Source organism: Callorhinus ursinus, unplaced genomic scaffold, assembly GCF_003265705.2.
Source record: "Callorhinus ursinus isolate GAN/ISIS: 27379988/994484 unplaced genomic scaffold, GSC_fseal_2.0 scaffold71, whole genome shotgun sequence".
Classification (NCBI taxonomy): domain Eukaryota; kingdom Metazoa; phylum Chordata; class Mammalia; order Carnivora; family Otariidae; genus Callorhinus; species Callorhinus ursinus.
In genome coordinates this window covers 2040605-2065166 of record NW_027397133.1, presented here as the reverse complement: position 1 = coordinate 2065166, position 24562 = coordinate 2040605, and the positions used below count along the sequence as shown (strand labels likewise).

Sequence of the window (24562 nt, the reverse complement as noted above, 5' to 3'; positions counted from 1 at the left end):
GAGATTGGAGGCCAACATTTCTAGGGAGGAGGCTAGGTGAAAGTCCGGTGGGGAGAGGATGAGGCCTGAGCGGGGCCCGGGTGGGGGGGACAAAAAGGAGGGAGTCAGCAAGAGGGAGGGGGCTGGGGGTTAGCAGGCTTCGGGGACAGAGGGGATAAAGGTGGACCTGGAGGTGTAGCTTAGTGAGTGCGGGCAGATAGGGCTTGTGCTCGACATGGAAAACTTGGAAGCTTTTGAGGGAGGACACTGAGCCAGAATTAATGACTCTCCCCTGAAGACTCCAGGCCTTGACATCTCAGGCTGGTACCAGGCCCCCCCACCAGCGGGTCCCATTTCCAGGGCTGGGGCTGGGTGTGGGTGGTCGGTCCCAGGCCCAGGTGTCTGTGCACTGCCCTGCAGAGCGTTGAGGGTGAGCAGCACGAGAAGGCAGTGGAGCTGCTGAAGGCAGCCCAGGGCTCGGTGAAGCTGGTGGTGCGTTACACACCTCGCGTGCTGGAGGAGATGGAGGCCCGCTTCGAGAAGATGCGCTCTGCCCGCCGGCGCCAGCAGCACCAGAGCTACTCGTGAGCCCTTTGCCATCACACCCCTGGGGCCTCCGTTGCCTCCTTTATCCCCAGAGCCCCAAACCAGGCCAGTGATTTCTGGGACCTTCATGGCTACCCCCAGCCCTGGCTCCTCTCCCTGGGGTTCTGACCCTTGACCCCGACCCAGACTCTCACAGGCCATTCTGGCTACATCCTCTGGGGACTCCCAGCTCACTGTCATCCCAAGATCTGCAGCCTACTCTCTGGAATTCCTCAGTCTGCTTCCCTGGGCCCTTAGCTCTGGAACCCCAGTCCTGGTTCTCTCCCAAGCCTCCCTGGGTCCCCTCCCCTGAGCGTGGCTCCCATCTCTTCACCCTCTTTGCAGGTCCTTGGAGTCTCGAGGCTGAAACTACAGTATCTGGATCCTCACCCCGCCCCCTCCCCTGTACAGTATTTATTGTCACCGGCTCCTTATTTAAAGATCTTTGACCCTCACTGAGTGTCTGTGTGTCTGTCCTGCATCCTGGGGTTAGAGTGTCTTGGGATGTGGGGAAGGGAGAGAAGCTGAAGTCTAGAGCAGGCCCGGAAGACACCCTTTTCAGAGTCTGAGAGCAGAGGTAGAGACTTTCCCCCAAGGTCTGAAGGCGGAGGCTGGCCAGCTTCCTAGGCATAAGTCCAAGGCGGAGGCTGGGGCCCTGTCTGGGTCCGAGTGCGGGGTCATAACCGAAGTCAACGACCCCTTGCCCTTAAAGACAGACTGAGGGCGAAGGCCAAGCCCCTTCTGTAGTTGGTCTGACAGAGGAGTCCTGAGAAGCTGCAGAGCCGGTGGGCGGCCTCTGTGTGGGCGGGGTGGAGCGAACCATAAGCTTCGTTCGCCAGGGGAGCCCTGCGGGCCGTACTCTCATCAGCGTGGGAGGTGGGGATGCCGCGTGCAGTTCCCGAGATGGGCGCAGGGGGTGCAGAACAAGGTGCACTCGCCGACCCGGCATTCACCCCACCTTCCAACCTGAGCGCGTGTCTCCGGAAGCCGCCCCCGCCTTAAAATCCAACCTTTACTCCCGCCTCACCGCCGGTCCAGCCCTCGCGTCCCGTGCGGCGCTAGGGCCGGCGCGCGCCACCTCCGGGATCCGGGGTCGCAACTCGCATTCCACGCTGCGCGCCACTAGCTCCAGGTGACATCATCCCCCTGCCGGGCTCCGCCTCCCGCCCCAGCCGCCGCACGCCGCGCGCTTATTGGCCGGCGCTCTTCGAGCCCCGCCTTCCGCTCTCCGCCCGCGCTACCCCTCCCAGTCCGTGCGGAGGCGGGGTTTAGCCACCGGCCGGCGCCGACGACGCCTCCCATTGGCCATTCAGAGCCGTCTGTCAGTCTCCTGTTAAAGGGGCCACGACCGCACGGGAGCTGTGGGGGGGGGAGGGAGGAGGAATTTTTTTTGGGGGGAGGTGGGATTTGGGGGGCGCTGGTGGGCACCCCTGGATCTGGCGGCTGCGGCCTCGCGGGGGGGAGGCTGAACGGTGATAGGGGCAGGGGGCTATTTTAGGGGGTAGAGGGCTGTTAGACCGTGAGGGGGAGGGGGGTCCCCAGCGCCCAAGCCGGAGCCAGAGACGCGGAGCCCGCGCGAGCGGCGGAGACAGGGCTCCGGAGCCAGAGATTCGGGCCCCGGCCGCCGCCAGGGGCCCCGCCCGGTCCCCCCACCCCACCCCACGTCCCTCCTGCAGCCCAGCTCCGCCCGCAGCCGCCGCGGACCAGGTAGGTAAGAGCCCGGCCCAGCCCGCTTGGCAGCGCCCACCCCAGGGACCCCTCGCCGAGCCTCCCTCGCCTGCCCGAGATCCTGGACTCCCTTCTTTATCCCCGGGGGCTCTGGAGCCCAGATTTCACAGCCTAACCCCAAAGACTCAGGCGTGCCCCTCCCGGCTCTCAGAGTCCCCAACCGAACCCTAGAATCCCGGGCGTACTGCCGCCTTGCGCCTCGTCCAGGGCCCAGGAGCCTGGATTTCCCTGTTCAGCCCCGGCAGCCCCCTCTGGACCTACATCCTCCTCCTCGGCCCATTCCCGGGAGCTCCAGACACCTGCGGTGGCTGTGTCAGACCCCCAGCTAGGGCCAGCTGTCCCCCGTCGGGTGTGCATAGTCCCCTATTCGTGCACCCGGTCTGCCCATCTCCAGCTTGAACAGCCAGCCTCCTCCCTCGGTCCAGGCCCGCTCGGCAGCCGCCCTGGACACAGGCCCGCTCTGGAGCTGTCCATGGTCAGCGCACTCGGCAGCCTCACCTCCCCCACCTCCTGCTGCTGCCGCCGCCGGGGAGGGGGCGCCTGCGGTTCGGGGAATACCCCCCGCCGCGCCTTTGACCCGGAGATACCCGGGGCCCTCTCCAACCCGGGCGCCTGGCCCTCAGGGTTACGCTGGTGAGCCTCTCGTCCCGTCCTCAGTACCCCAGGTTTCTGGGACCCCAGCTGTTTCTTGAGGAGTCAGGGCTTCTGAATGTTCCTGCCTGGTCCACCTTAGGGACCCTGGCATCCAAGGATCCAGCTCCCACCTGGCTCTGGAAGCCCTGTCGGTGTTCACCCCGCCTGTCTGAAAGCCCCAGCTGGTAGCCCCCACTCGCTCAGGACCTGGGAATCCAGTTTCCCAGCTCTTGCCCCCTTTAGAGACCCAGTTCAACAGCCCCTGTGCCCCTCAGCAAATATACCCGGCCTCCTGACACCCCAGCACTGCCTGCTTAGGCATTCAGGCACCATGACTCTCTCCCTTTCAGGGACTTGGAATGCAATTCTTAAAGCAAATCTCTGGCTTCTGCCCACCTTTCCCCTTGGAGACCTAGATGCTTTGTCTCTGGTCCTGCATCCCCTCAAGGACCCAGGAGTTCAGACCCCAGCTTCTGTATTGCCCACCAAAACCATCTGCCACAATCCTCCTTCCCCACAAGGACTCAGGCTCCAAGCTTCCATCCCCTGTCCTTTATCTCCACAACGATTCAGGAGTCCAGGCCCCCACCAAGTATCTAGCCCATTAGCTCTTACTCTTGGGGACCCAGGTCCCCCCAGCCTCACAACCCCCATCAATTTGACGTCTCTAGTGGCCTTAACAAACCCCTGCCTCATCCCCATATCATCTCAGGCACTGGGCTCCCTGGGGATTCTCTTCTCTATTCCCTGAGACCCAGGTTCTTGAGATGTTTCCAGCACCCCATCATGATGTTTCTGTCATGATGTACCCATCCTCTGAGTACACCTTCTCAGGCTGATGAGCCAAACATACACCCCTTCCTCTAGATGTGTTCTGTGACCTAGGTTCATTAGATGATCTAGAACCTGTCCACTATCTTCCATATTTCCAGGTAAACTGTGCCCTTGCGATGCTCTAGATTCTTTCCAAATCTTAGAACGCTCTCAGTCAATATCTCTGTTCTGTTTTCACCCACGGAATGTTTTCAGTTCTAGGTTAGATGCTAAAATCTAGGCATGTATTTCCCCAGGGGAATTCAAATGTCTTGATAATGCCCCCAAACCAATTCTGATCCCACCTTCTCCTTACATATGTTCCAAATTTTTAGAAACCAGTACTTGCTTATTCTCTGCTAGAATTTTATTTTAGGTGTGTTCTAGGTTTCAGCCACATCCTTGGCATTGTTCTAGATTCTGTTCTCCTCCCAGGGGCATTCTATATTCTAGAATATGTGTGTTCCAATTATGTGCTCTACCCTTTCTCCAATTGCACTATCAATTTTAAAATGCACTTTCCTATTTTAGGTTCCATCTACTTCTACGGTCTCAAATCTAAAGGATTCTCACTGAAATGTAGAGCATCTTCCTTTTTCAGGTACTAGATTCTAGGCCCATCCATTCCCACCTTTTCTGTCCATCTTTTCCCTAATGTGACCTTCGTTTAGAACTTATCTCCTGGAGGACTGTGGGTTTCCTCCTCCATCTGGCACTTTAGCATTCTAAGCATGCTCTAGGCTCATCTCCTCTTTTGGAGTCTTCAGCTAGAAATGTCCTCATTTCCAGAACATCTCTCCCCCCTTCCTTTGCCAGCTCAGTCCTTATGCCAGTAAATTCTCAATTCCCAGCATGCTTCTGAATCTTCCCCCAGGCACTTTTAAGTTCCAGGCAAACTCCTTGCTACTTTCTAGGGTTTTTTCCCCCACCTCCAGGGAATGTTCTGAATTCTGGTGTCTATCTTTCGCCTTCTGTCTATCACCTAGACACATGATAATACCAAGAGTGTGATCCCTGCTATATTCTTTGTTACACCTGCATCCCTGGTAGGTTCTGAGTTCTAGATGTCTCTGACTAGGTTTGTCATGTGTTACATTAGGTATGTTCTTAGGTATCATCTTGCTTCCCTCTGTGTTTGGGGTTCTTTGGTGACCCAGACCACTCTTTCATTTATTGGATTGCTTTTGACTGGTTCAGGTTCCAGACCTAGGTTCTAGAATATGCCCCTCTACTTGGCCCTATGTGAGGATTTTACCCCAAGCGCACTGTACCTGTGGAAACACATGTCCTTTCTGCACCATGTACTGTCTTCATGCCAGTGGCTTTCTAGATCCTACACCCAGCCTTGCTAAATTTTACGTCCTTCTCAGTGAATTTGAAGTTCTAGAGCAGCTTCCTGTGTTGCATCTCCCGAGTAGGTTCTGGATTTTAGATACCATGTTGGTTTTGACCTCTCTCCTTATAAATATTGTCTTAAATCTGGCCTCTGAGTGCTGGCATGCCAGTGTCTAGATTCCCAGGGGCACCTCTTCAAAGACCCAAGGGTGTAGGCATCTAGCTGCCTTCACTCCCAGGTTCCAGGGCCCTCCATCCCTCCTCTTCTCATTGAAGTCCAAGACCCCAGTTCCAGGTTTTGGACATAGTGTGCACACTGGGTGGAGCTGGGAACTATTCACTCTCAGAACCGGTTATGCCGCTGCCTGGAGGGAGAGAAGGAAAGGAGGGAATAGAGTGAAAGTCTCTCCTGCTTTCGACCAGGCCAGCTGGACCCGTCTGACCTGATGTGTGTGGAGGGAGCGGCTCAGGAGACCTCCCTTCATCTCCGCCCACGGCTCATGCACCTAGATTCCTGGGGCCTGGGGGCCTGGACTCTGGGGTTCTGGGGGAAGAGGGGTCTGAAGGCTGGGATTTCTGGGTCTGAGGTTGGAGGTTGAAAGCTCAGATTCTTGTGTCCCTGTCTGACCCCCAGGATTGGGGAAGAGGTGGCTGAAGGCTCAGACTCCGGGGTCTAGGGGAGAGAAGGGAATTGGGGACCCAGCCTCCTGTGGCCTGAGGTAGGAGGGAGCTGGATCTTGGACTCCTGGGTTGAGGGAGATGGCTAGCAAGTGGAGTGGTTTTTAGATTCTTCTGGAGCTGGGGTCCAGATATCTGGGACATTGGGGGCAGGAGTTGGGCTGGATAGGTGAGGACCATCCCTGTGACCCTGTACTGCTACCAATGACCTAATTCTGTGGCCCCAGTTCTTTGACCTCCTGAAGGCATGGTTCTCAGCTGGGCTTGTCTTCTTACACATGCGGCGGGTTAATGGGCATTCCCAGCAGGGTCAGAATAGGTAGACTGATTTTCCCACATTGACTCAGGCAATGGGTCACCTGGCTTTGGTTTCTCTGACTAGGCTGGTCCTAGATTTGCTGCCTAGATTGAAACCCTGGTGGGTTTCAATTAATCCCGAGCCATGAGCAGAATGGATGGGCCCCAGTTTCTTCTGTACAATGCCTGGGTTGCCCCACCTCAGTTTCCACTATGGAGTATCCCAGGGGCCGTGCCTCAGTTTCTCTGCCAGTGCCTCGACGAGGCCGGTCTCTGTTCCCTGCCCCCTCCCCACTCCCGCAGGCCAGCACCGCCGCCATGATGTGCGAGGTGATGCCCACCATCAGCGAGGATGGCCGGCGGGGCTCGGCGCTGGGCCCCGACGAGGCGGGCGGCGAGCTGGAGCGCCTTATGGTCACGATGCTCACGGAGCGCGAGCGCCTGCTGGAGACGCTGCGCGAGGCGCAGGACGGGCTGGCTACGGCGCAGTTGCGGCTGCGCGAGCTGGGCCACGAGAAGGACTCGCTGCAGCGCCAGCTCAGCATCGCTCTGCCCCAGGTCTGGGCGGGACTGGGGGCGGGGCCTGAGGGAGGCGGGACCTCGACCGCCGAAGGCGCGGAGAGGGCGGTCCGGAAGGGGCGGGACTTGGCGCGTCAAAGGGAGGAGTGCATGGGGCGGGCGCTTGCCGATGGTGGGCGGGGCCTGAACCTCTGGAAGGGGCGGGATTTAGCAGAGAGGGGTGGGGCCTTCAAAACTTCCAGGCCTGTGTAATGCGGGACATGGGGAAAGGATTGATCTAATTGTCCGGATCCTACCCACATCTGGACAGGAGTTTGCGGCTCTGACGAAGGAGCTGAACTTATGTCGGGAGCAGCTGCTGGAGCGGGAGGAAGAGATCGCAGAGCTGAAGGCGGAGCGCAACAACACGCGGGTGAGGGGCGTGGGGGCGGGGCCTAAGCGGGGTGGGCGGAGCCACGAGGTGTTGCAGCCTGACCCATCTTTTTTTACCCATCTTGCCTTCCTGTCTTCTCCTCCCTGCTTCCACTTCCTGGCTGGTCTCCTCTGGTTCCCTCCTTCCTTCACATCTCCTCCCTTACCTCCATAATTGTTCTTTTCCTACACCATTCCTTCCTTGACCATGCCCCTACCTCTGATATCCCTCTCTCTTTTCCTGACCTCTCTCCTTACCTCTTTGCTTGGCTCCACTCTTCCTCCATGTGTCCGCCCCACCTGTCTGGACCACCCTTGTCCTCGACCCTGCCTCTCTTCCCTTGCCTCTTTTCCTTGGCCCGGTGACCTAACCCTGTAGCTTCTCCTTGAACACCTGGAATGCCTGGTGTCCAGGCACGAGAGGTCACTGCGCATGACCGTGGTAAAGCGCCAGGCCCAGTCCCCGGGTGGGGTCTCTTCTGAGGTGGAGGTGCTCAAGGCTCTAAAATCCCTCTTCGAGCACCACAAGGCCCTGGATGAGAAGGTATGAGAAACAGAAGAGCCTGGATGCAGAACCTAAGCCCGTGGTTGGCTGGGACTGTCCTGGATAGGAGAGATTCTGTCTGTGATTGGTTGGGGATGTCCTAAGTGGGAAGAATGTTGACTGAGATTGTTTGGGACGGGAGACTCAGATTGGGAACTGACTGGTTGAAAAATGAATTTTGATGGGGCCTAGCGGTGGGTGGGGCTGCCTTGGTACCTGGTTGGAGCTGCCCACCCATTTATAGGCAGAGGAATGCTAATGTCGGCCTATCAGGCCACCCCAGGGGTGTTCGGCCTCACGGTCAGCTGCCCTAGATTGTGTCTGATCCCCATCTCACTCTGTCCCGCTCCCATCCCCAGGTCCGGGAGCGGCTGCGGATGGCGCTGGAGCGGGTGGCGGTGTTAGAGGAGGAGTTGGAGCTGAGCAATCAGGAGGTGGGGGCGTGGCCAAGAAGGAGGCGGGACTAAGGAGCTACCAATGGGGTGGAGCTGATTGGGTGGGGTTCAGGGAAAGAACGGACAATGGAGGAAATGGTTGGAGGGGGGAAGTTCGGGCTCTAGAGGACACCGCCACAGGGAGGCTAGAGGGAAGAATAAGGGTGAACTTCTTCACCCTGGGCAGCTAAGGAGAGATACAATGAAGGCACAGGGTTTAAAGACAGACTGTGGGATGGGGTGGCCCCAACAGGACCAGTGCCAGTGGGAAGTAGAGCTGGGGGCTCTAGGACTCCCTTTGTCCTGATCTCCGTTTCCCGTTCCCAGACCCTGAGCCTTCGAGAGCAGCTGTCTAGGCGCCGGTCGGGGCTGGAGGAGCCCGGCAAGGATGGGGACGGGCAGGTGAGAGGCAGAAGTCCTTTGCTCCCCTTGCTCTTCAAGGATCCCCATCCCTGTGACCTCCACTCAGCCCCCTGACTTTGTGATGGTCCTTTTAATGTTTGGTATGATCCTCACTGCCTCTATGACATCTGAAGTCCTAAGACCCTTATTGGCCTTTGACCTCTGATTTAAGTCACCTAGCTAACTTCTGCGACCTCCAGGCTGATCTTTGATTCCCCCCTCCCCTGCATCAACTTTCTCCTTGTATTCTCTCTATATCTCTGTGTTCCCCACTCTGGGTTCTGTCCCTTCTTCTCTCACTGTTCCCATTCCAGCCCCTTGCCAATGGCCTTGGTCCTGGCGGGGATTCGAACCGGCGCACAGCGGAGCTGGAGGAGGCCCTGGAGCGGCAGCGTGCGGAGGTGTGCCAGCTGCGGGAGCGCCTGGCGGTGTTGTGCCGCCAGATGAGCCAGCTGGAGGAGGAGCTGGGCACCGCCCACCGCGAGCTGGGTAAGGCCGAGGAAGCTAACGCCAAGCTCCAGCGCGACCTCAAGGAGGTGAGGCCGGAGCCCCTGGTGGGCTGCCCTCTGTCCCTCCCTCCCCCTAACCCTTCCGATCCCCCTTTGCCCAAAGTCACAGAGCTCATGAATGGTGGAACCTGGAATCGGTCCACAAGCTCTGTGGACTCTCCTCTCTGAGCCTCAGTTTGCTCACCCGTAGAATGGGATTTATCACTCTTGCCAGAGGGTTGGCACATGACACATACATGGTAGGCGTTCAATAACTGGTCCGAGATATGTTATCATTGGGAAATTCTCTTGTGCTTTTTTTTTTTTTAAGATTTTATTTATTTATTTGAGAAAGAGCATGAGTGGGGAGGGGTGGGGGGAAAGGGAGAGGGAAAGGGAGAAGCAGCCGCCCCGCTGAGCAGGGAGCCCAATGCGGGGCTCTATCCCAGGACCCCAGGATCACAACCTGAGCTGAAGGGAGACGCTTAACCGACTGAGCCACCCAGGCGCCCCACTCTTGTGCTTCTAAGTTGAACTCCTTTGTCTGCATTTCACCCCATCCTGGCTTAGGCCCCTTGATCCTAATTCCTATGCCCCTGGGACTGCTGGGAAATTTAGGGTATGGATTCTGGAAGTCACTGGATGAGAAAGAAGAGCGAGCACTTTATTTTTCATCATCCATTGGGACTTTCACCTCAGATTTTAAACCTGGATGGCCCTGTTGGGAAGTGTGGCCCCACCTCACGGGCTCCCAAACAGAAGTCCATCTTCCATGAGACCCTGGAGCCCTGTCTTAGGTTTTCTGAGCCTGCAGTACCGTGGGGCTCTTGGGAGATGTTTCCTCCCATGTGGAAGGGACTTTTGTTTTTCATGAGACCCTAGGGCACTCGCTCTGTGATTCTAAGCCTGGGTTGTGCTAGAAGTTGCTGAAAAATCTAAGGCCTGGATTGTTTTTTCTCTTTAATTTTCTTTTTCTTTGATTTATCAGTTGCATATAACTGGAATAGTTTATTATTAGTAGTAGTAGTAGTAGTATTTTAAAGATTTTATTTATTTATTTGATGGAGAGAGAGACACAGCGAGAGAGGGAACACAAGCAGGGGGAGTGGGAGAGGGAGAAGCAGGCTTCCCGCGGAGCAGGGAGCCCGATGCGGGGCTCGATCCCAGGATCCTGGGATCACAACCTTAGCCAAAGGCAGACGCTTAATGACTGAGCCACCCAGGCGCTCCATATTATTATTATTTTTAAGTAAACTTTACCCCCAAGGTGGGGCTTGAACTCAGGACCCCAAGATCAAGAGTCACATGCTCTACTGACTGAGCCAGCCAGGCGCCCCTAAGGCCTGGATTTTTGAGGGGGTGGGCCAAGAAGAGTGGAGACTTCCCATCCCATGGGCTTCAGGTCATCCATACGGGGAGGGTCTAAGACAGTAAGCCCTAGAAACTCACGGGAGGTGAGGTACCACCTTTTTTTTTCTTTAAATTTTTTATTGTTATGTTAATCACCATACATTACATCATTAGTTTTTGATGTAGTGTTCCATGATTCATTGTTTGTGCATAGCACCAAGTGCTCCACGCAGAACGTGCCCTCTTTAATACCCATCACCAGGCTAACCCATCCCCCCACCCCCCTCCCCTCTAGAACCCTCTGTTTTTCAGAGTCCATCGTCTCTCATGGTTCGTCTCCCCTTCCGATTTACTCCCCTTCATTCTTCCCCTCCTGCTGTCTTCTTCTTCTTCTTCTTCTTTTTTTTTTCTTAACATATATTGCAGAGGTACCACCATTTTAACTCTCGGGTGGTCGGGGTCCTAAGGTTGGCTATTCCTGGGAGTTCTTGGCAGGTGTGGTTCCACCATTCTGATGCCCAGATAGCAGGAAACTTCATTTCCCAGGATACCCTGGGGTGCCTGATCTAGGGTTCTAAGCCTACACTACCCCCGGGGCTTTTTGGGAGCTGTCGTCCACGTGACCTTTGGCCACCCCTGCAGGCGCTTGCGCAGCGGGAGGATATGGAGGAGCGGATCACGACCCTGGAGAAGCGCTACCTGAGTGCCCAGCGCGAGGCCACGTCTCTGCACGATGCCAATGACAAGCTGGAGAACGAGTTGGCCAGCAAGGAGTCGCTGTACCGGCAGGTGGGGGCACGGCCAGGGAGGTGACATGGGGGCGAGGCCGCGGCCTGTGTGACCTAGCTCCTCTCCTTCCCCCTCCACCCCCCACCCCCATCTCCGTCCCCCCTCAGAGTGAAGAGAAGAGCCGTCAGCTGGCGGAGTGGTTGGACGACGCCAAGCAGAAGCTGCAGCAGACCCTGCAGAAGGCGGAGACCTTGCCCGAGATAGAGGCACAACTGGCCCAGCGCGTGGCAGCGCTCAACAAAGTGAGGAGAGGCCTGGGGCGGGAGTGTGGGGGTGTGGGGTAGAGGGATGAGGCCGGACCTTCAGGCTGGAGGGGTAGGAAACTTGCCGCGGGGATTCTGGGGAAAGGGGCGGGGCCGGGGGGTCTAGGAAAGTGAGGGAACTTGGAATGGGGTCAGGGCCTGGAGGCTTGTGGGGATGTTCTCTGGTCCGGACTGACAGGATGGCCTGGAACGCAGAAGAGACAGAACAGACCCTGAGGAGGGGACCGGACGAGAATCCTAGCGCAGGGTCTGGGGTCTCTCGGGGGAGGAGCCTGGGGCTCGGGGGGCGGGGCCTGGCACCGAGGCTTAGAAGAGGCGGGGCCTGAGCCTGACTGGGTCCCAGTGGGGCAAAGTCAGACGACTGGGCTTCCTGTCCACTAGGCTGAGGAACGTCATGGGAATTTTGAGGAGCGGCTTCGGCAGCTGGAGGCCCAGCTGGAGGAGAAGAACCAGGAGCTGCAGCGGGTGAGGGGGCGGACGGCTGCGAGGGTGGGGGTGGGGAGGTGGGGCTTTGGAGTTGAGACCCAAGCTTAGATGAGGGGGCGGAGTTGGGGGGCGGGAGCTGAGAGCAGGGGCGGTGCTCTGGGACGGGTGGGGTTGAGCATCTCTGTCCCGTTGTCCTTTGGGCAGGCCCGGCAGCGGGAGAAGATGAACGATGACCACAATAAGCGGCTGTCAGAGACGGTGGACAAATTGCTGAGCGAGTCCAACGAACGGTTACAGCTGCACCTCAAGGAGCGCATGGGGGCGCTGGAGGAGAAGGTGTGCCCCAGCCCGGGACTTAAGTAACCTGCAATCCTAGACCGCATCTTGCTGCAATCCCGGGGCCCCAGACTTTTCCCCAAACCGTTAGTGGAGATCTCAAATCTAGGCATCTGGAATTTGAATTCAACAGACTTCTCGGGTCTGTACCTGGTCTAAACACCCCAAGAGCCTGGGGCATCCATACCTTGAGTTCTTGGCTTTTCCCCAAGCCTCTGACCCTTTGGACACTCGCGCTTTGAAGATTATTTATTTATTTATGTATGAATGTATGTATGTATGTATTTTAGACAGTGGGGGTGGGAGCAGAGGGGAAGGAAGAGGGAGAGAATCTCAAGCCGACTTCCACTGAGCGCGGAGCCCCGAGTGTGTGTGGGGGCTTGATTTCACGACCCTGAGATCATGACCCCAGCCAAAACCAAGAGTCAGATGCTCAACTGACTGAGCCACCCAGGCGTCTCTGGACCCTCAAACTTTGAATCTTTATTACACAGGATGCTGGATTCTGGGGCTCCCACGCATTCCCTTCCTTAGATGTCTCTTTGGCCCCACAAGCCCCATGCCCTCCAGCTCACCACTCACGCCCACCTCATTCTCCTGGGGTCACCTTCGGCCAGTCTCTGGACACTTACAGCCCCAGGACATGCCCCTTCCAGGCTCCGCCCCCTCACTGCACCCCTGTCCTCCACAGAATTCACTAAGTGAGGAGATTGCCAACATGAAGAAGCTTCAGGATGAACTGTTGCTCAACAAAGTAAGGAGAGGTCTGGAGGAGAGGGCATGGGGGTTTAGGACCAGGGACATGGAGCAGGCATTGCTGGGGGATGGCATTATCCAGGCTGGGAGGGGCTATTCCTCAGGGACAGGGCTGATTCTGACCTGACACCTCCAACTTCCTCCCACCAGGAGCAGCTCTTGGCAGAGATGGAGCGGATGCAAATGGAGATCGACCAGCTGCGGGGGAGGCCACCATCCTACTCCAGGTGACACTAGTCCTTCTGCCTCACCCTTGCTCATAGGAGCCCCCTTGGCCAAGCTCATCCTTTCTGATCTCCAGGTCTTCCCCACCCCCCTGTCCTCCCAAGGCTTTCACTGACTCCTGTTACTCTTGACACCTGACTTCATGGCCTCTGACCTCTGACTTTAGATCCCTCTCCCAGTTCTCTGACCCTAGGCCTTTTCCCATGACGCCTGACCTCTCTGCCCTTTTCCTGACCCCTTGGTCTCCATGCCCACAGGTCTCTCCCTGGCAGTGCCCTGGAGCTCCGTTACTCCCAGGCACCCACATTACCTTCTGGTGCCCACTTGGACCCCTATGGGGCTGGCAGTGGCCGGGCAGGCAAGAGGGGCCGCTGGTCAGGGGTCAAGGACGAGCCCTCCAAGGTCAGCAGCCACTTTTGGGGCCTGGACTGAGCAGAGGGTGGGTGGGCAACAGCAGGAAATGGAGTCTAATACACAGGGCTCTGGAAGGGGGCTGGGCTGAGAAACAGCATCTCCTGGACCCATGTTGTCTTTTTTTTTCCTCCTGCGACTCTATCCTCTCTATTTGCCTGACGGCTCGTCATGTGGCTATCCTGCTACCTGGTGAGAACCTTAGCGGAATGATGAGGTGGGGAGAGGGGCGGTGAGTGGGGGATGGGCACGGTGTAGAATCCTAGAATGGGGGTGCAAGGTGAAGAAAGGAAGCGGCCTTGGTCAAGGAAAATGGTAGAATCAGGGGATGGGGTACAGTCCTGGACAGGGCAGTCAGTCAGGGAAAGGGACTTGTGAAGAGACAAAGCTGGGCTGGGAAAAGAGTGTGGGCTGGATCACAAGGTGAGGCTAGTCCTTCTCAGGGCACACAGGCAGGGTCGTGGAGGGTGGACAAGGTCAGTAGAGGTGAGGGAAGCCCCAGCACCGACATCCTTCTGTCCCCACACAGAGATAGGAGTGGGAGCGGTCTGCCCCTGCGGGGCCCATGCCACCCCCATTCCCTGGGGAGCTGGATGGCTCAGATGAGGAGGAGGCTGAGGGGATGTTTGGGGCTGAGCTGCTCTCCCCCAGCGGACAGGCCGATGTGCAGACGCTCGCCATCATGCTTCAGGAGCAGCTGGAAGCCATCAACAAGGAGATCAAGTGAGCACTGACTGGCCCAGTCCTTCTCCACCCTGCCTGAGCTGACCCTGTAGCCCCTCTGAAGGCCTGAGCGCATCTCCTCTCTTACTATCCTCAAGGAACTCCCCCAGCCCAACACTCCCTCCAGTAACTAGGAAACCCTCAAGATATACCCAGAAGTCTCCTATCTATTCCCTATCCAGTATTCACAATTTCCCGGTACACCAGTGACTGCATTCCCAAACACCCAAGTTCTCAAGCCAGTACACCAAGAATCCTCCAGCACAACTTGGATGTCGTGGCTTCACACAGCTAGTACCCAGAGTCTCCCAGTACCTCAAGAATCTCAACACAACACAAGGTCCCCAATCCCAAACACCAAGAATCTCACCCTAATACTTCAAGAACCGCAATTCAAGATACCCAGAATTTCGACTTAATATAACAAGAATCCTTGATTTATCACGAATCCCCCACTGACATAAGGTCTACCCTGATTTCCCAGAAATTGCCCTCCTTGGCAATTCTCTAACAACCCACTCTCCATGGGAAATACACCAATATGACCACGACTTTCCATCCAAAGTCATTGTGAGTTGAGGTATTGATTCACATACCAGATGACTCCATGAACTTCCCAGATCCTAGGTTGACCTCAGAGTCCCTGATCTCCCCCAGTCTTATCATGATCTTGCTCTTTCTTTCCTCCTTGGAATTGGACCTCTTTCCCATAGTGATCTTTTTTTTTTTTTAAGGTTTCATTTATTTATTTGAGAGAAAGAATGAGAGAGAGAGAGCACATGAGAGGGGGGAGGGTCAGAGGGAGAAGCAGACTCCCTGCCGAGCAGGGAGCCCGATGTGGGACTCGATCCCGGGACTCCAGGATCATGACCTGAGCCAAAGGCAGTCGCTTAACCAACTGAGCCACCCAGGCGCCCCCATAGTGATCTTTTTTATGACTTTATAGAATGATGTGGCTACCATCATGGAAGCCTTGATGCAGACCCTGATCTTCCTGTTGTCCCTCATCTCCCAATGACCTCCTGAGCCTCTCATGACCCCTTGACTCCCCTTTAACCTGTGAGGCCATGATGAATCCACTAAGACCCTCTAACCTGATTATGCTCTCCTCAGAATTCTTCCCCAACCTCCCCGCCCCCCCAGCCTTCCTGCCCTTTGTGATCCCCAGACTCTGTCTCCCATTGTTTGCCTCTCTGTTCTCTCACGCGGTCTGCCCCCTTTCCTTCCTCAGGCTTATCCAAGAGGAGAAGGAGACAACAGAACAAAGGGCAGAGGAGCTGGAGAGCCGGGTGTCTGGTTCTGGCCTGGACTCCCTGGGCCGCTACCGCAGTAGCTGCTCACTGCCCCCCTCCCTCACTACCTCTACCCTTGCCAGCCCCTCCCCTCCCAGCTCTGGCCACTCAACGCCCCGTCTGGCACCCCCTAGCCCTGCCCGTGAGGGCACCGACAAAGCTGTGAGTGTTCTGAAGTCTCCTCATTTTGGTGGGGTGGCCCGGGGAGGGGGGAGATCAGAGACTGGACTCCCCAAGCAACAGCAACAAAAACCCCTCACACCAGTGATTTTCAAAAGCAACTTTAGCTTTTCCTACGAGTTCCAACTTAAAGGGCGTAAGGGGGAGGCTGAGCCACGCGGTTTCTGAACCCTAACTTGTACTTTTGTCAGATCAGGGCTACTTTTATCTGTTGTGTGCCTTAGATTTCTTCATAGGTTTTGTTTTTTTAAGGTTTCTGTGACTAAACATACACTTGAGAGCTAATATTAGATCCTCAGAATTGATCTTTGAGGAGGAATAAGACATATTAGCCCTATGTTATTGCCTTAAACCCCGTTTTCTGGCTTCCAGAGTGTGTAACTCATTAGCTTTCCTATAGTCTGAGCAGATCCCACTCCTGACACCAAAAGCTAGGATACATTAAAAACTGGCTGGTCAAGCTCCAGGCGGACTCATTGCCTTTATGTTTCTGCAACTCACCCCTACCTGATCTAGGCTACCTTCGGAAGTGGTACCCCAAACCAGGGACATCCCAGACACCCCCTGGTAGACATCCCAACTAATGAAGAGCCCCCAGCATGACCCTTCCAATGCATTTCAGCCTCTCTACCTTTCTGTGCCCAGAATCATGTCCCCAAGGAGGAGGCTGGGGCTCCACGAGCGGAGGGGCCAACCATCCCAGGAGACACCCCGCCTCCCACTCCCCGCTCTGCCCGCCTTGAGAGAATGACACAGGCCTTGGCACTGCAAGCAGGATCCCTGGAAGATGGGGGACCCTCACGGGGAAGGTCAGCAGGGACAATGGATGGGATGGGGAGGGGCTTGCTCGGGAGGATGTGCCAGAGGAATGGACAAGGACTTGGGAGGAAAAGAGACATCCCAGATGGGGTCTGCCCTCACTCCGTCCTGTTCACCCAGTGAAGGCACCCCAGATTCCCTGCACAAAGCCCCCAAGAAGAAGAGCATCAAGTCATCCATAGGCCGTCTCTTTGGCAAGAAGGAGAAAGGGCGAATGGGACCTCCAGGCCGGGACAGCTCCTCTCTGGGTGAGGACCGTCATGCCAACCCTATCTCCCTCTCTCCCTTCTTTCCTTCCTCTCTTCCTTCCTTCTTCGTTTTCACGAATTCACTTGACATTGATCTGAGTCTTCGTTCATTTGGTAATTCATAGGATGTGAAAGGGGCAGGCAGGACTTGGCGGAGGTAGAGGGAAGGAAGAGGGACAAATACAGGGCACTCTGAGGCCTGCCTGGGGGACTGGAGGTGGGGAGCTAAATGAATTTTATGATTGCATTTACCTATTTTTTAAATAGGGAAAGAGAGAGGACCACCCAAAGGCAGGGAAGATGGTGGGCTGGAGCCTGCTTGTACTGGCTTGTGAAAGCCAAGAGTTCAATTTTCTGGAGTTTTGTGGGCTCCCTGACCTTAACATCGGTAGCCTGAAATTAATGGGATTCTTTACACCATGGAAATTGGCGAACACCACAAAGGAGGGACTATACCTTTCCTCCCTCCCTCCCTCCCTCCCGGGGAGCCGGTGGTTAAACAGTTACCAGCATCCCACTGCCACCTTACCGAGGCCAGTGAATCCAGCCCCATTTCGGGGACGTCTCCAATTCCCTGCCTGGGAGGTGAAATTGGTTCCTGTTTGGCTTTATCACTCCCTCGGGGCCTCTAAGTCGCTGGCCTCCTTCTCAGCACCCTGGACACCAGAGAGTCTCCTTCCTGCTTGATTCTCTCCAAACTCTGGCCCCTCCCTGCCTTCAGCAGGAACACCCTCGGATGAGACACTGGCCACGGACCCTCTGGGGCTAGCCAAGCTGACGGGCCCAGGAGACAAGGACCGAAGGAACAAGAGGAAGTGAGTGTGTGTGTGTATAGGGCGGGCGGGGGGGGGATGGGGGAGACCACTTACAGAGATCCACTTTTTTTTTAAACCTTTTTTTTTTTTTTTTAAGATTTTACTTATTTGACAGAGAGAGACACAGCGAGAGAGGGAACACAAGCAGGGGGAGTGGCAGAGGGATAGGCAAGCTTCCTGCCGAGCAGGGAGCCCGATGCGGGGCTCAATCCCAGGACCCTAGGACCATGACCTGAGCCGAAGGCAGATGCTTAGCCACTGAGCCCACCCAGGCGCCCCCTTTTTTAAACCTCTTCTAAGTTTTCTACCTTCATAAAAAGTGATTTGGGGGCTCAGTTTGGCAGCCCATATACTAACATTGGAACGATCCAGAGAAGATTCACATGGCCTCTGCGCCAGGATGCCAGGCAAATTCATGAAGCATTCCACTGAAAGATAGAACTGTGCTTTGGAGGTGGTTTGTGGGAAAGGATGGCTGGGGGTCTCTGCCCCTGAGAGCTCCTGCCCTACTAGGCCTCTGTCCCCAGGCACGAACTTCTGGAAGAGGCCTGCCGCCAGGGCCTGCCCTTTGCTGCTTGGGATGGGCCCACCGTGGTCTCCTGGCTGGAGGTACTGGGGTCCAGAAATGCCCTGACTCTTGAGCCCCAACTCCTGTGACGGCCCTGCCACTAGGGGTCACCGGGTGCCACCCAGCATCCTCCTCCTAACCTGGGGGTGGGGGTGGGCGGAGGGGGATGAGGCCCTGGGGGAGGTCGGCCTTCCTGTTGATCTAAACAGCTTCCTCCTCCTTGTGCCCCCACCCCTGCGCCGCTGACCACGCCCCCTCGCTCCTGCGGTCCTGTTGTCTCTCTCTGTGTCTCCCACATCTCTAACTGTATGGGATTCTCTGTGTCTGTTTTGCGTCTCTCCCCATCTCTGCGTTTTGTCCTTCCCCACATGTCTTCCCACGTCTCCGGGTCTTCCCGTGTCTGTCTCCCAATGTCTTTTGCCTCTTTCTCTCTCCATCCCTCTTTCCCCGGTGACTCTGGCGTTACCCTCTGATCCGCCCCCCCTTTATTCCCCGTGTCTCCCTCTGACTCCCTCTCGTCTTGTTTGCCTTGCCCCATCTCTGTCGCTTCTCACCACTAACTTTCCCACCTCTCCATCTGCCTCTCTCCTTTTCTTCTGTCTCTCCGGCGTCTCCCTCAATATTGTCTGCCTCTCCGTGTGTGTCTCTTCCTTCCCTCTCCCCGCCTCCCTCCCTCCTTCTGCCCAGCTGTGGGTAGGCATGCCTGCTTGGTATGTGGCCGCCTGCCGGGCCAACGTCAAGAGCGGCGCCATCATGGCCAACCTGTCGGACACGGAGATCCAGCGGGAGATTGGCATCAGCAACCCGCTGCACCGGCTCAAGCTGCGCCTCGCCATCCAGGAGATGGTCTCACTCACCTCGCCCTCAGCACCCGCCTCCTCCCGCACGGTCAGTGTCTGCAGGCCAATCCCAGCCCTTGCCGCCTCGGGGCCCCGCCTCTTGTCCTCAGACTAGCCAATCCTGGCCTCCCTCACTCCAGCTCTGTCTCGCAGACCCTCTCTGCCTTGTGTCTCGCCTGGATTGGATTATCTCGGGGACGTGGGGTGGGGGAGTCCCTTCTCAGGTCTCCCTGCGTCCCCTCTACCTCGGTCCTGTCTTACACAGACAGGACCCCATCTGGGAGAAAAATTCAAAAGCATATGGTTCCTTACAAAGTCCTTGATGAGGGCACCCCCCCTTCCTCCCCACCCACCTCTGACTCGGCTCCTTGGCTGGTGCTACTATTTGGCTCCCTTTCCTCAGAGCACTTCTCCCCCCGTCTCTCCTCATCCCCGAGGTCTCATCTCAAATGTCACCGCCTCCAAGAAGCCTCCCTAACTCAACAACTAAACTAGTCACTCGCCCCATCACCCCATCACATTAACACCTAATTTTCCCCCACAGTGTTTATGGCCTTCTAATAGTTTATCCCTTTGTTCCGCACCGAAACTTCTGTGTGCCATGCCCAGTTCAGCAATTGTTAACTCCTTGCCCGACTTGTTGTTTGCTTGTGTGTGTTTGTGTGTGTATCTGAGACCCTCTAGTGTAATTTGTGGACATCATTACTGGTTTGCCCAAAAAATTACTTCATCAGGGCATCTTCTAACAATAAGAACATTCTCCTACGCAGCCACCGCGTCCTTATACCTAAGAACGTGACCATTATTGTCAATTTCATCTCTTCAGTCTATTTTCAAATTTCCCCTCGTGTATCCCAGACCCTACAACTGTGCCTGGCATTCATGAGGAGCTACATAAGTGTCTGAATCAATGTATGAAGTCCTACCTCGTGGGGTTGTTGGGGGCAGGTGCTCGGTAAATGCAAATACACATCCCTTACCCCCCACCCAAACTTCTGTCCCACGCCACTGCTGTATCAGCCACCTCGTTCTGAACGTCACTCTGTACATACATCTCTGTGAGGTCAGAGAGGTGATGTTGTGCCCAAGGCCACACAGCAAAATACCCGGGTAGGGCCCCAATTCAAACCTGAACTTGCCCGACCTCAAAGCCCATGTTCTTTTGCCTGGTACACAGCAGGTGCTCAATAAATGATCATTCGGTTTCTCTTTCATTGCCTGGCCCAGAGCAGTAACTGGCCTGAGTCAGAAAGCAGAATGTATATAAATGGACCTGGCCTGGGCCTCTAGGAACACCCCTCCCCCATCCAGAAGCCTTCTCTCAACCCCCATAACACCCCTCGCCCCTCAGTCCACAGGAAACGTGTGGATGACGCACGAAGAGATGGAGTCCCTTACGGCCACGACCAAGCCTGTGAGTGACCCCTGCCGGCGGCTTTGGGAGTGGCACTAACTCTCCCTGGGGAGGGGTGGGGGGGGCGAGTCTCTGGCTGTTCCTCCGTCCGTTCGTCCCTCCCGCCCTCCTCCGCCTGCCCCTTAACCCACCCCTTCTCTTCCCTTTTCCCACTAACGGGTCAGGAGACCAAGGAGATCAGCTGGGAGCAGGTAGGGGGCGCGGGGCGGGACGTGGGCGCATGAACAGGTTGTGCACGCTGCATGCATGCCCCTCCTTCCCCAAGTGCCCTCCCCCCCCCGCGGGAGCGTTCCATCATCGCCGCGGGGGGCGCTGCGTGGAGCCGGGCTCTGGACCGTCTCACTGTGGCTTGGTGGGGGTCGGTGGAAAAGCCTGGACTAGTCCATTGTTAGTGTGGGGCTCGGGCCATTCCATTATCGTGGGGTTGCGGGGGCTGTTCCACTGCTGTAACTAGAGGGAGACCTTTTCTCTATGATTGAGGGGGAGTGGGACTGTTCCAGTGTACTGGGGCCAAGGGGGAAGCATACTGGGGAGGGGCCGCAGGTCCTGCTGAGAAGTCGGCCGGGAGGAGGAGCTACACTTTGTTCTCAAGAAGGGAGAGGCATGAACTCCCCTGAGGTAGATGAACTAGGTTGGACTAGGGTCTTGGTTTCCAGTTGGGGGCCGGTGTTGATTGTTTCCTTACGCTAAAGGGAGTGAAGGACTCTGGGCTGATCCAGAATATTGTTCTGGGCCAGATGTAGCATTAGACTGGTATTTTTGGACCGTGCAAGAGTGATGGATGGATCTGTTATCGTTTGTTGTGGGGAGAACTACACTGGAAGAATCCGTTGTCCTGACTTGGGGGAGAAGCGATGTTGGACTGACCCACTGTTCTGAGCTGGGACAATGCTAGACTAGTGCCTCTCACCCCTTACTGTTCCGGTGACCTAAGGATCTGGTGGGAATGCAGCTTCTGATTCCGTAGCCTAGGGTGGGGTCCTAGATCCTACAGTTCTGGAAGGTGCACAGGTGATGGTGATGCTGCGGGTCCAAGGGCCGCACTTTGAGTAGACAAGGGTCTCTTCTGTTATTATGAAGGAGTAGGAGACCCCTGGATTGGTCCGTTGTCCTGAGCAGAGATTGACTCATGTCCTAAGGTGGGGTGGAAAAAGAACCACCTTGGGTCAGGGGGTTGGAGTGAACCCTCTCATACATACACGGGAAGGGGTCAGAGGGTCTGACCCTTACCCCACCTGCCCATGGCCCCAGATCCTGGCATATGGTGACATGAACCACGAGTGGGTGGGGAACGACTGGCTACCCAGCCTGGGGCTGCCCCAATACCGCAGCTACTTCATGGAGTCGCTGGTGGACGCCCGCATGTTAGATCATCTTAACAAGAAGGAGCTCCGGGGCCAACTCAAGATGGTGGACAGCTTCCACAGGTGGGGGCTGCCTGGCCAGTGGGGACAGTCCAAGGGGAAGCCTCACTCCCAGAGAGTCTTTGGCCAATGGGACTGGTGATGGGAACGTCCTGGGACTATCTTTGGCCCTTTAGCCCGGATTCTCAGGAAATCCTGACTTCTGTGCCCCTTCCGCCAATGAGATGGCCCACTAGGCAAAGTCCAAATCCTCAGACGGCTTGGCTCGTTAACCCCATACCCTGTCCAGGTTATCCAATAGGAACTGCCTGTTGAAAATACCCCACATCCTGGGAAGGTCAGCAGTCCAGAAAACCGGCCCAGTGGGACAACTCCCCAACCTTTCCCAGAAGGACCACAGCCAGTGGGGAGGGGCGAAGCAGCAGCCATTGGGGTTGTGAAGGCTTTTCTGTGACCCCACTTTCCCCACTGTTCAGGGTGAGTCTGCATTATGGGATCATGTGCTTGAAACGGCTCAATTATGACCGGAAGGACTTGGAGCGGAGGCGGGAAGAGAGTCAGACCCAGATCCGAGGTGAGTAAGAGTAGAAGAGCCCCCCCCAACCCCTCAAGCCAGGTGGCTGAGGTTGGGGCTGGTGGGGAGGAGGAGCACCGAGCCTTTTGCGAGGGGGTGGAGCCAGCACAGGGGGCGTGGCCAGGAAAGGAAATGGCGGTGACCTGTGGGCTAAATTGGACCGACCGGCAGCTGAGTCCCTTCTGTCCCAGACGTGATGGTGTGGTCCAATGAGCGGGTCATGGGTTGGGTGTCCGGGCTGGGACTGAAGGAATTCGCTACGAACCTCACGGAGAGCGGGGTGCACGGGGCGCTGCTGGCCCTGGACGAGACCTTCGACTACTCCGACCTGGCCTTGCTCCTGCAGATCCCCACGCAGAATGCGCAGGTGAGCTGCGGCTCGGCCCGGGGCACACTGGGCACCGCCACCTCGCAGACTGCACGCTGCCACCCTTCTTCCACCTCTCGTCCCCAGGCCCGGCAGCTCCTGGAGAAGGAATTCAGCAACCTCATCTCCCTGGGCACAGACAGGCGGCTGGACGAGGTGGGCGCGGCCGCAGCCCTGGAGGCTCAGCTCCTAGCGGCACCTGCAGGGTCTGAGCTGAGGGAGTGGGGGCTTGACTTTGCGGGCAGGAGGCGGCTGGAGGCGGGACTAGGGCAGGGGCGGGGTTAAAGGCGAGCTGAAACCCGAGAGGGGTGGAGTCAAAGGAAGTGGCTGAGTCAGAACCCGGCCCCGGTCGCTCATCGTCGGCCCGGCCCCTATACCTAGGACAGCGCCAAGTCCTTCAGCCGCTCCCCATCCTGGCGGAAGATGTTTCGAGAGAAGGACCTCCGAGGCGTAACCCCCGACTCAGCTGAGATGTTGCCCCCCAACTTTCGTTCGGCCGCAGCGGGGGCCCTGGGATCTCCGGGGCTCCCTCTCCGCAAGCTGCAGCCCGAAGGTGGGCGGCACCCCGATGCGACAGCCCCTCCCCCCTTCCCCTTGCTCGGGGTGGGAAAGGGACCAACTGTACATTCCAGAAGCCTCCCTCCAGGTTCTGAAATGGCCTGGTCCTTTCTCCCCGACCCATGACGAATGGATTGCTCAGTATGCCAACTCCCTCTGGGTGTGGAATGGATTAATCCCGCACCCCCTTTCCGAAGTGGGAAATGAATTGGCCCACTGTCACCTGCGGCACCTTAGATGAATCCAAGGCTGCGGGAAGGGGAGGAAAGGAACCCGGCGTGGAGCCAAGCGTTCGTTGTCATTTCGGGAGGGGTACTCCAAGAGAGGGCGCTTGGGGTTGAAGATCAGAGAAACCCTGCCGTGTGTGTGTGTGTGTGTGTGTGTGTGTGTGTGTGTGTGTGTGACACGCGCGCACCAGACCAAACCACTGCTCGCTCTCCCTGTAGGCCAGACTTCTGGGAGCTCCCGGGCAGACGGCGTTTCGGTCCGGACCTACTCCTGCTAGTGTAGGCCTCCAGGTGAGGACTGTGCTGGGCGATCTTGGGGGTGCGGGGTGGCACAATGGATCTTCATTGCTCCACGTACTGCCCCGGCGTCAATGCAGGTGACCTCACTCGGATGGAAGAATCTTCCAGAGGCTGGGCTGTTCCCCCTCCTGCCCAGAGTATGGTCTCGCCGGGGAGAGCGGGCGGGGGAGCTCGCGCCGCGGACCGGACCATCTGTACAGACGAGCGGGGAGTGCGTGTCCCCGCCTCACAAAAGGACTGGGCCTGGACCAAACCACACGAACTGGACTGAGAGGGGGAACGAAGAGGGCAGGAAGAAATCCCGCCCCAAACTTCCACCTCCCTTTTCTCTACTTTGTAATTTATTGATCAGTTTCCGATGGGAGATGGGTGCCCTTTCCCCGCGGGAAGGGAGCGGGGCTTCCCTCCCGGGCCGCATGCTAGGAGAGGCTGCCCGCTCCCCTTTCTCCTCCCCAGTCGCGGGGCCCAAGTCTTCCTTCTTCGTCCGAAAGGAGGGGAGGGGGGACTCGCTGCTACAAGCCTCGCCCCATGTGCCACTCATCCCCGCCCCGCCGCGTCAGGTCGCCGGTGCCTGGGGTCAGCTGTGGGCGGAGTCCCCCCTTCCTCCCCAGTGTCTCGTGTCCCCGGGGCCTCTCGGCCCCCCGTGCTGTGGCCGTGTCCGTGCCCCGGGGGTAGGGGGTGCAGAACTGCGCTCCCGGTTCCCCTCCGGCTCCGGGGTTTGCATGGGAGAATCCTCTTTCCACGATGCTACTGGGCGACGTGGCGTGGGGGGAGGGAGGATGGTGGGGGAGCCCTCGCCCGAGACTCTTGGTCGGCCTCCCTGCCCCAGGTGTCACTCAGTGATCACGGGTAAAGAGAACTGTTTCAAAAAG

General features: G+C 57.1%; 3 protein-coding genes and 1 non-coding gene across 9 annotated transcripts in view; 3 read left to right on the top strand and 1 right to left on the bottom strand.

Moving 5' to 3' along the window:
• LIN7B (lin-7 homolog B, crumbs cell polarity complex component) overlaps positions 1-1019 on the top strand; it is a 3959-nt gene extending 2940 nt beyond the window's left edge. The window contains exons 5-6 of the mRNA XM_025850032.2: positions 400-563; positions 910-1019. Of these exons, the coding sequence (XP_025705817.1) occupies positions 400-563; positions 910-931 (186 nt within the window). The 3' untranslated portion in view covers positions 932-1019. The remainder of the gene's footprint in view (positions 1-399; positions 564-909) is intronic.
• Positions 1020-1122: 103 nt separating this feature from the next.
• Positions 1123-2649, bottom strand: CUNH19orf73 (chromosome unknown C19orf73 homolog). The gene is given in 4 exon segments (XM_025849436.1): positions 1123-1335; positions 1337-1480; positions 1482-1622; positions 2554-2649. Coding segments are annotated over 4 exon segments (594 nt in total).
• Positions 1996-24561, top strand: PPFIA3 (PTPRF interacting protein alpha 3). Of its 6 annotated transcripts, none has more exons than XM_025849733.2 (31): positions 1996-2271; positions 5708-5792; positions 6352-6606; positions 6878-6979; positions 7358-7522; positions 7882-7956; positions 8284-8358; positions 8673-8894; positions 10839-10985; positions 11093-11227; positions 11630-11713; positions 11879-12010; positions 12702-12764; positions 12917-12993; positions 13249-13393; positions 13938-14125; positions 15357-15579; positions 16243-16406; positions 16537-16664; positions 17386-17479; positions 18007-18088; positions 18735-18935; positions 20238-20300; positions 20465-20491; positions 21552-21727; positions 22141-22238; positions 22430-22605; positions 22693-22761; positions 22987-23158; positions 23610-23681; positions 23768-24561. In XM_025849733.2, the coding sequence occupies exons 3-30, from the start codon at positions 6367-6369 to the stop codon at positions 23666-23668; spliced, it is 3582 nt and encodes a 1193-aa protein (XP_025705518.1). In that variant the 5' UTR covers positions 1996-2271; positions 5708-5792; positions 6352-6366; the 3' UTR covers positions 23669-23681; positions 23768-24561. The 6 variants fall into 6 exon arrangements, with proteins under 6 accessions (XP_025705518.1, XP_073742674.1, XP_073742676.1 ...); XM_073886573.1 differs by lacking the exon at positions 5708-5792 and adding an exon at positions 2718-2925; XM_073886575.1 differs by lacking the exon at positions 5708-5792 and having other exon boundaries at positions 17389-17479.
• LOC112807309 (U6 spliceosomal RNA) lies at positions 17808-17914 on the top strand. The gene has a single exon (XR_003204045.1). It is a non-coding gene; the product is annotated as a U6 spliceosomal RNA (small nuclear RNA).
• Position 24562: the final 1 nt, after the last annotated feature.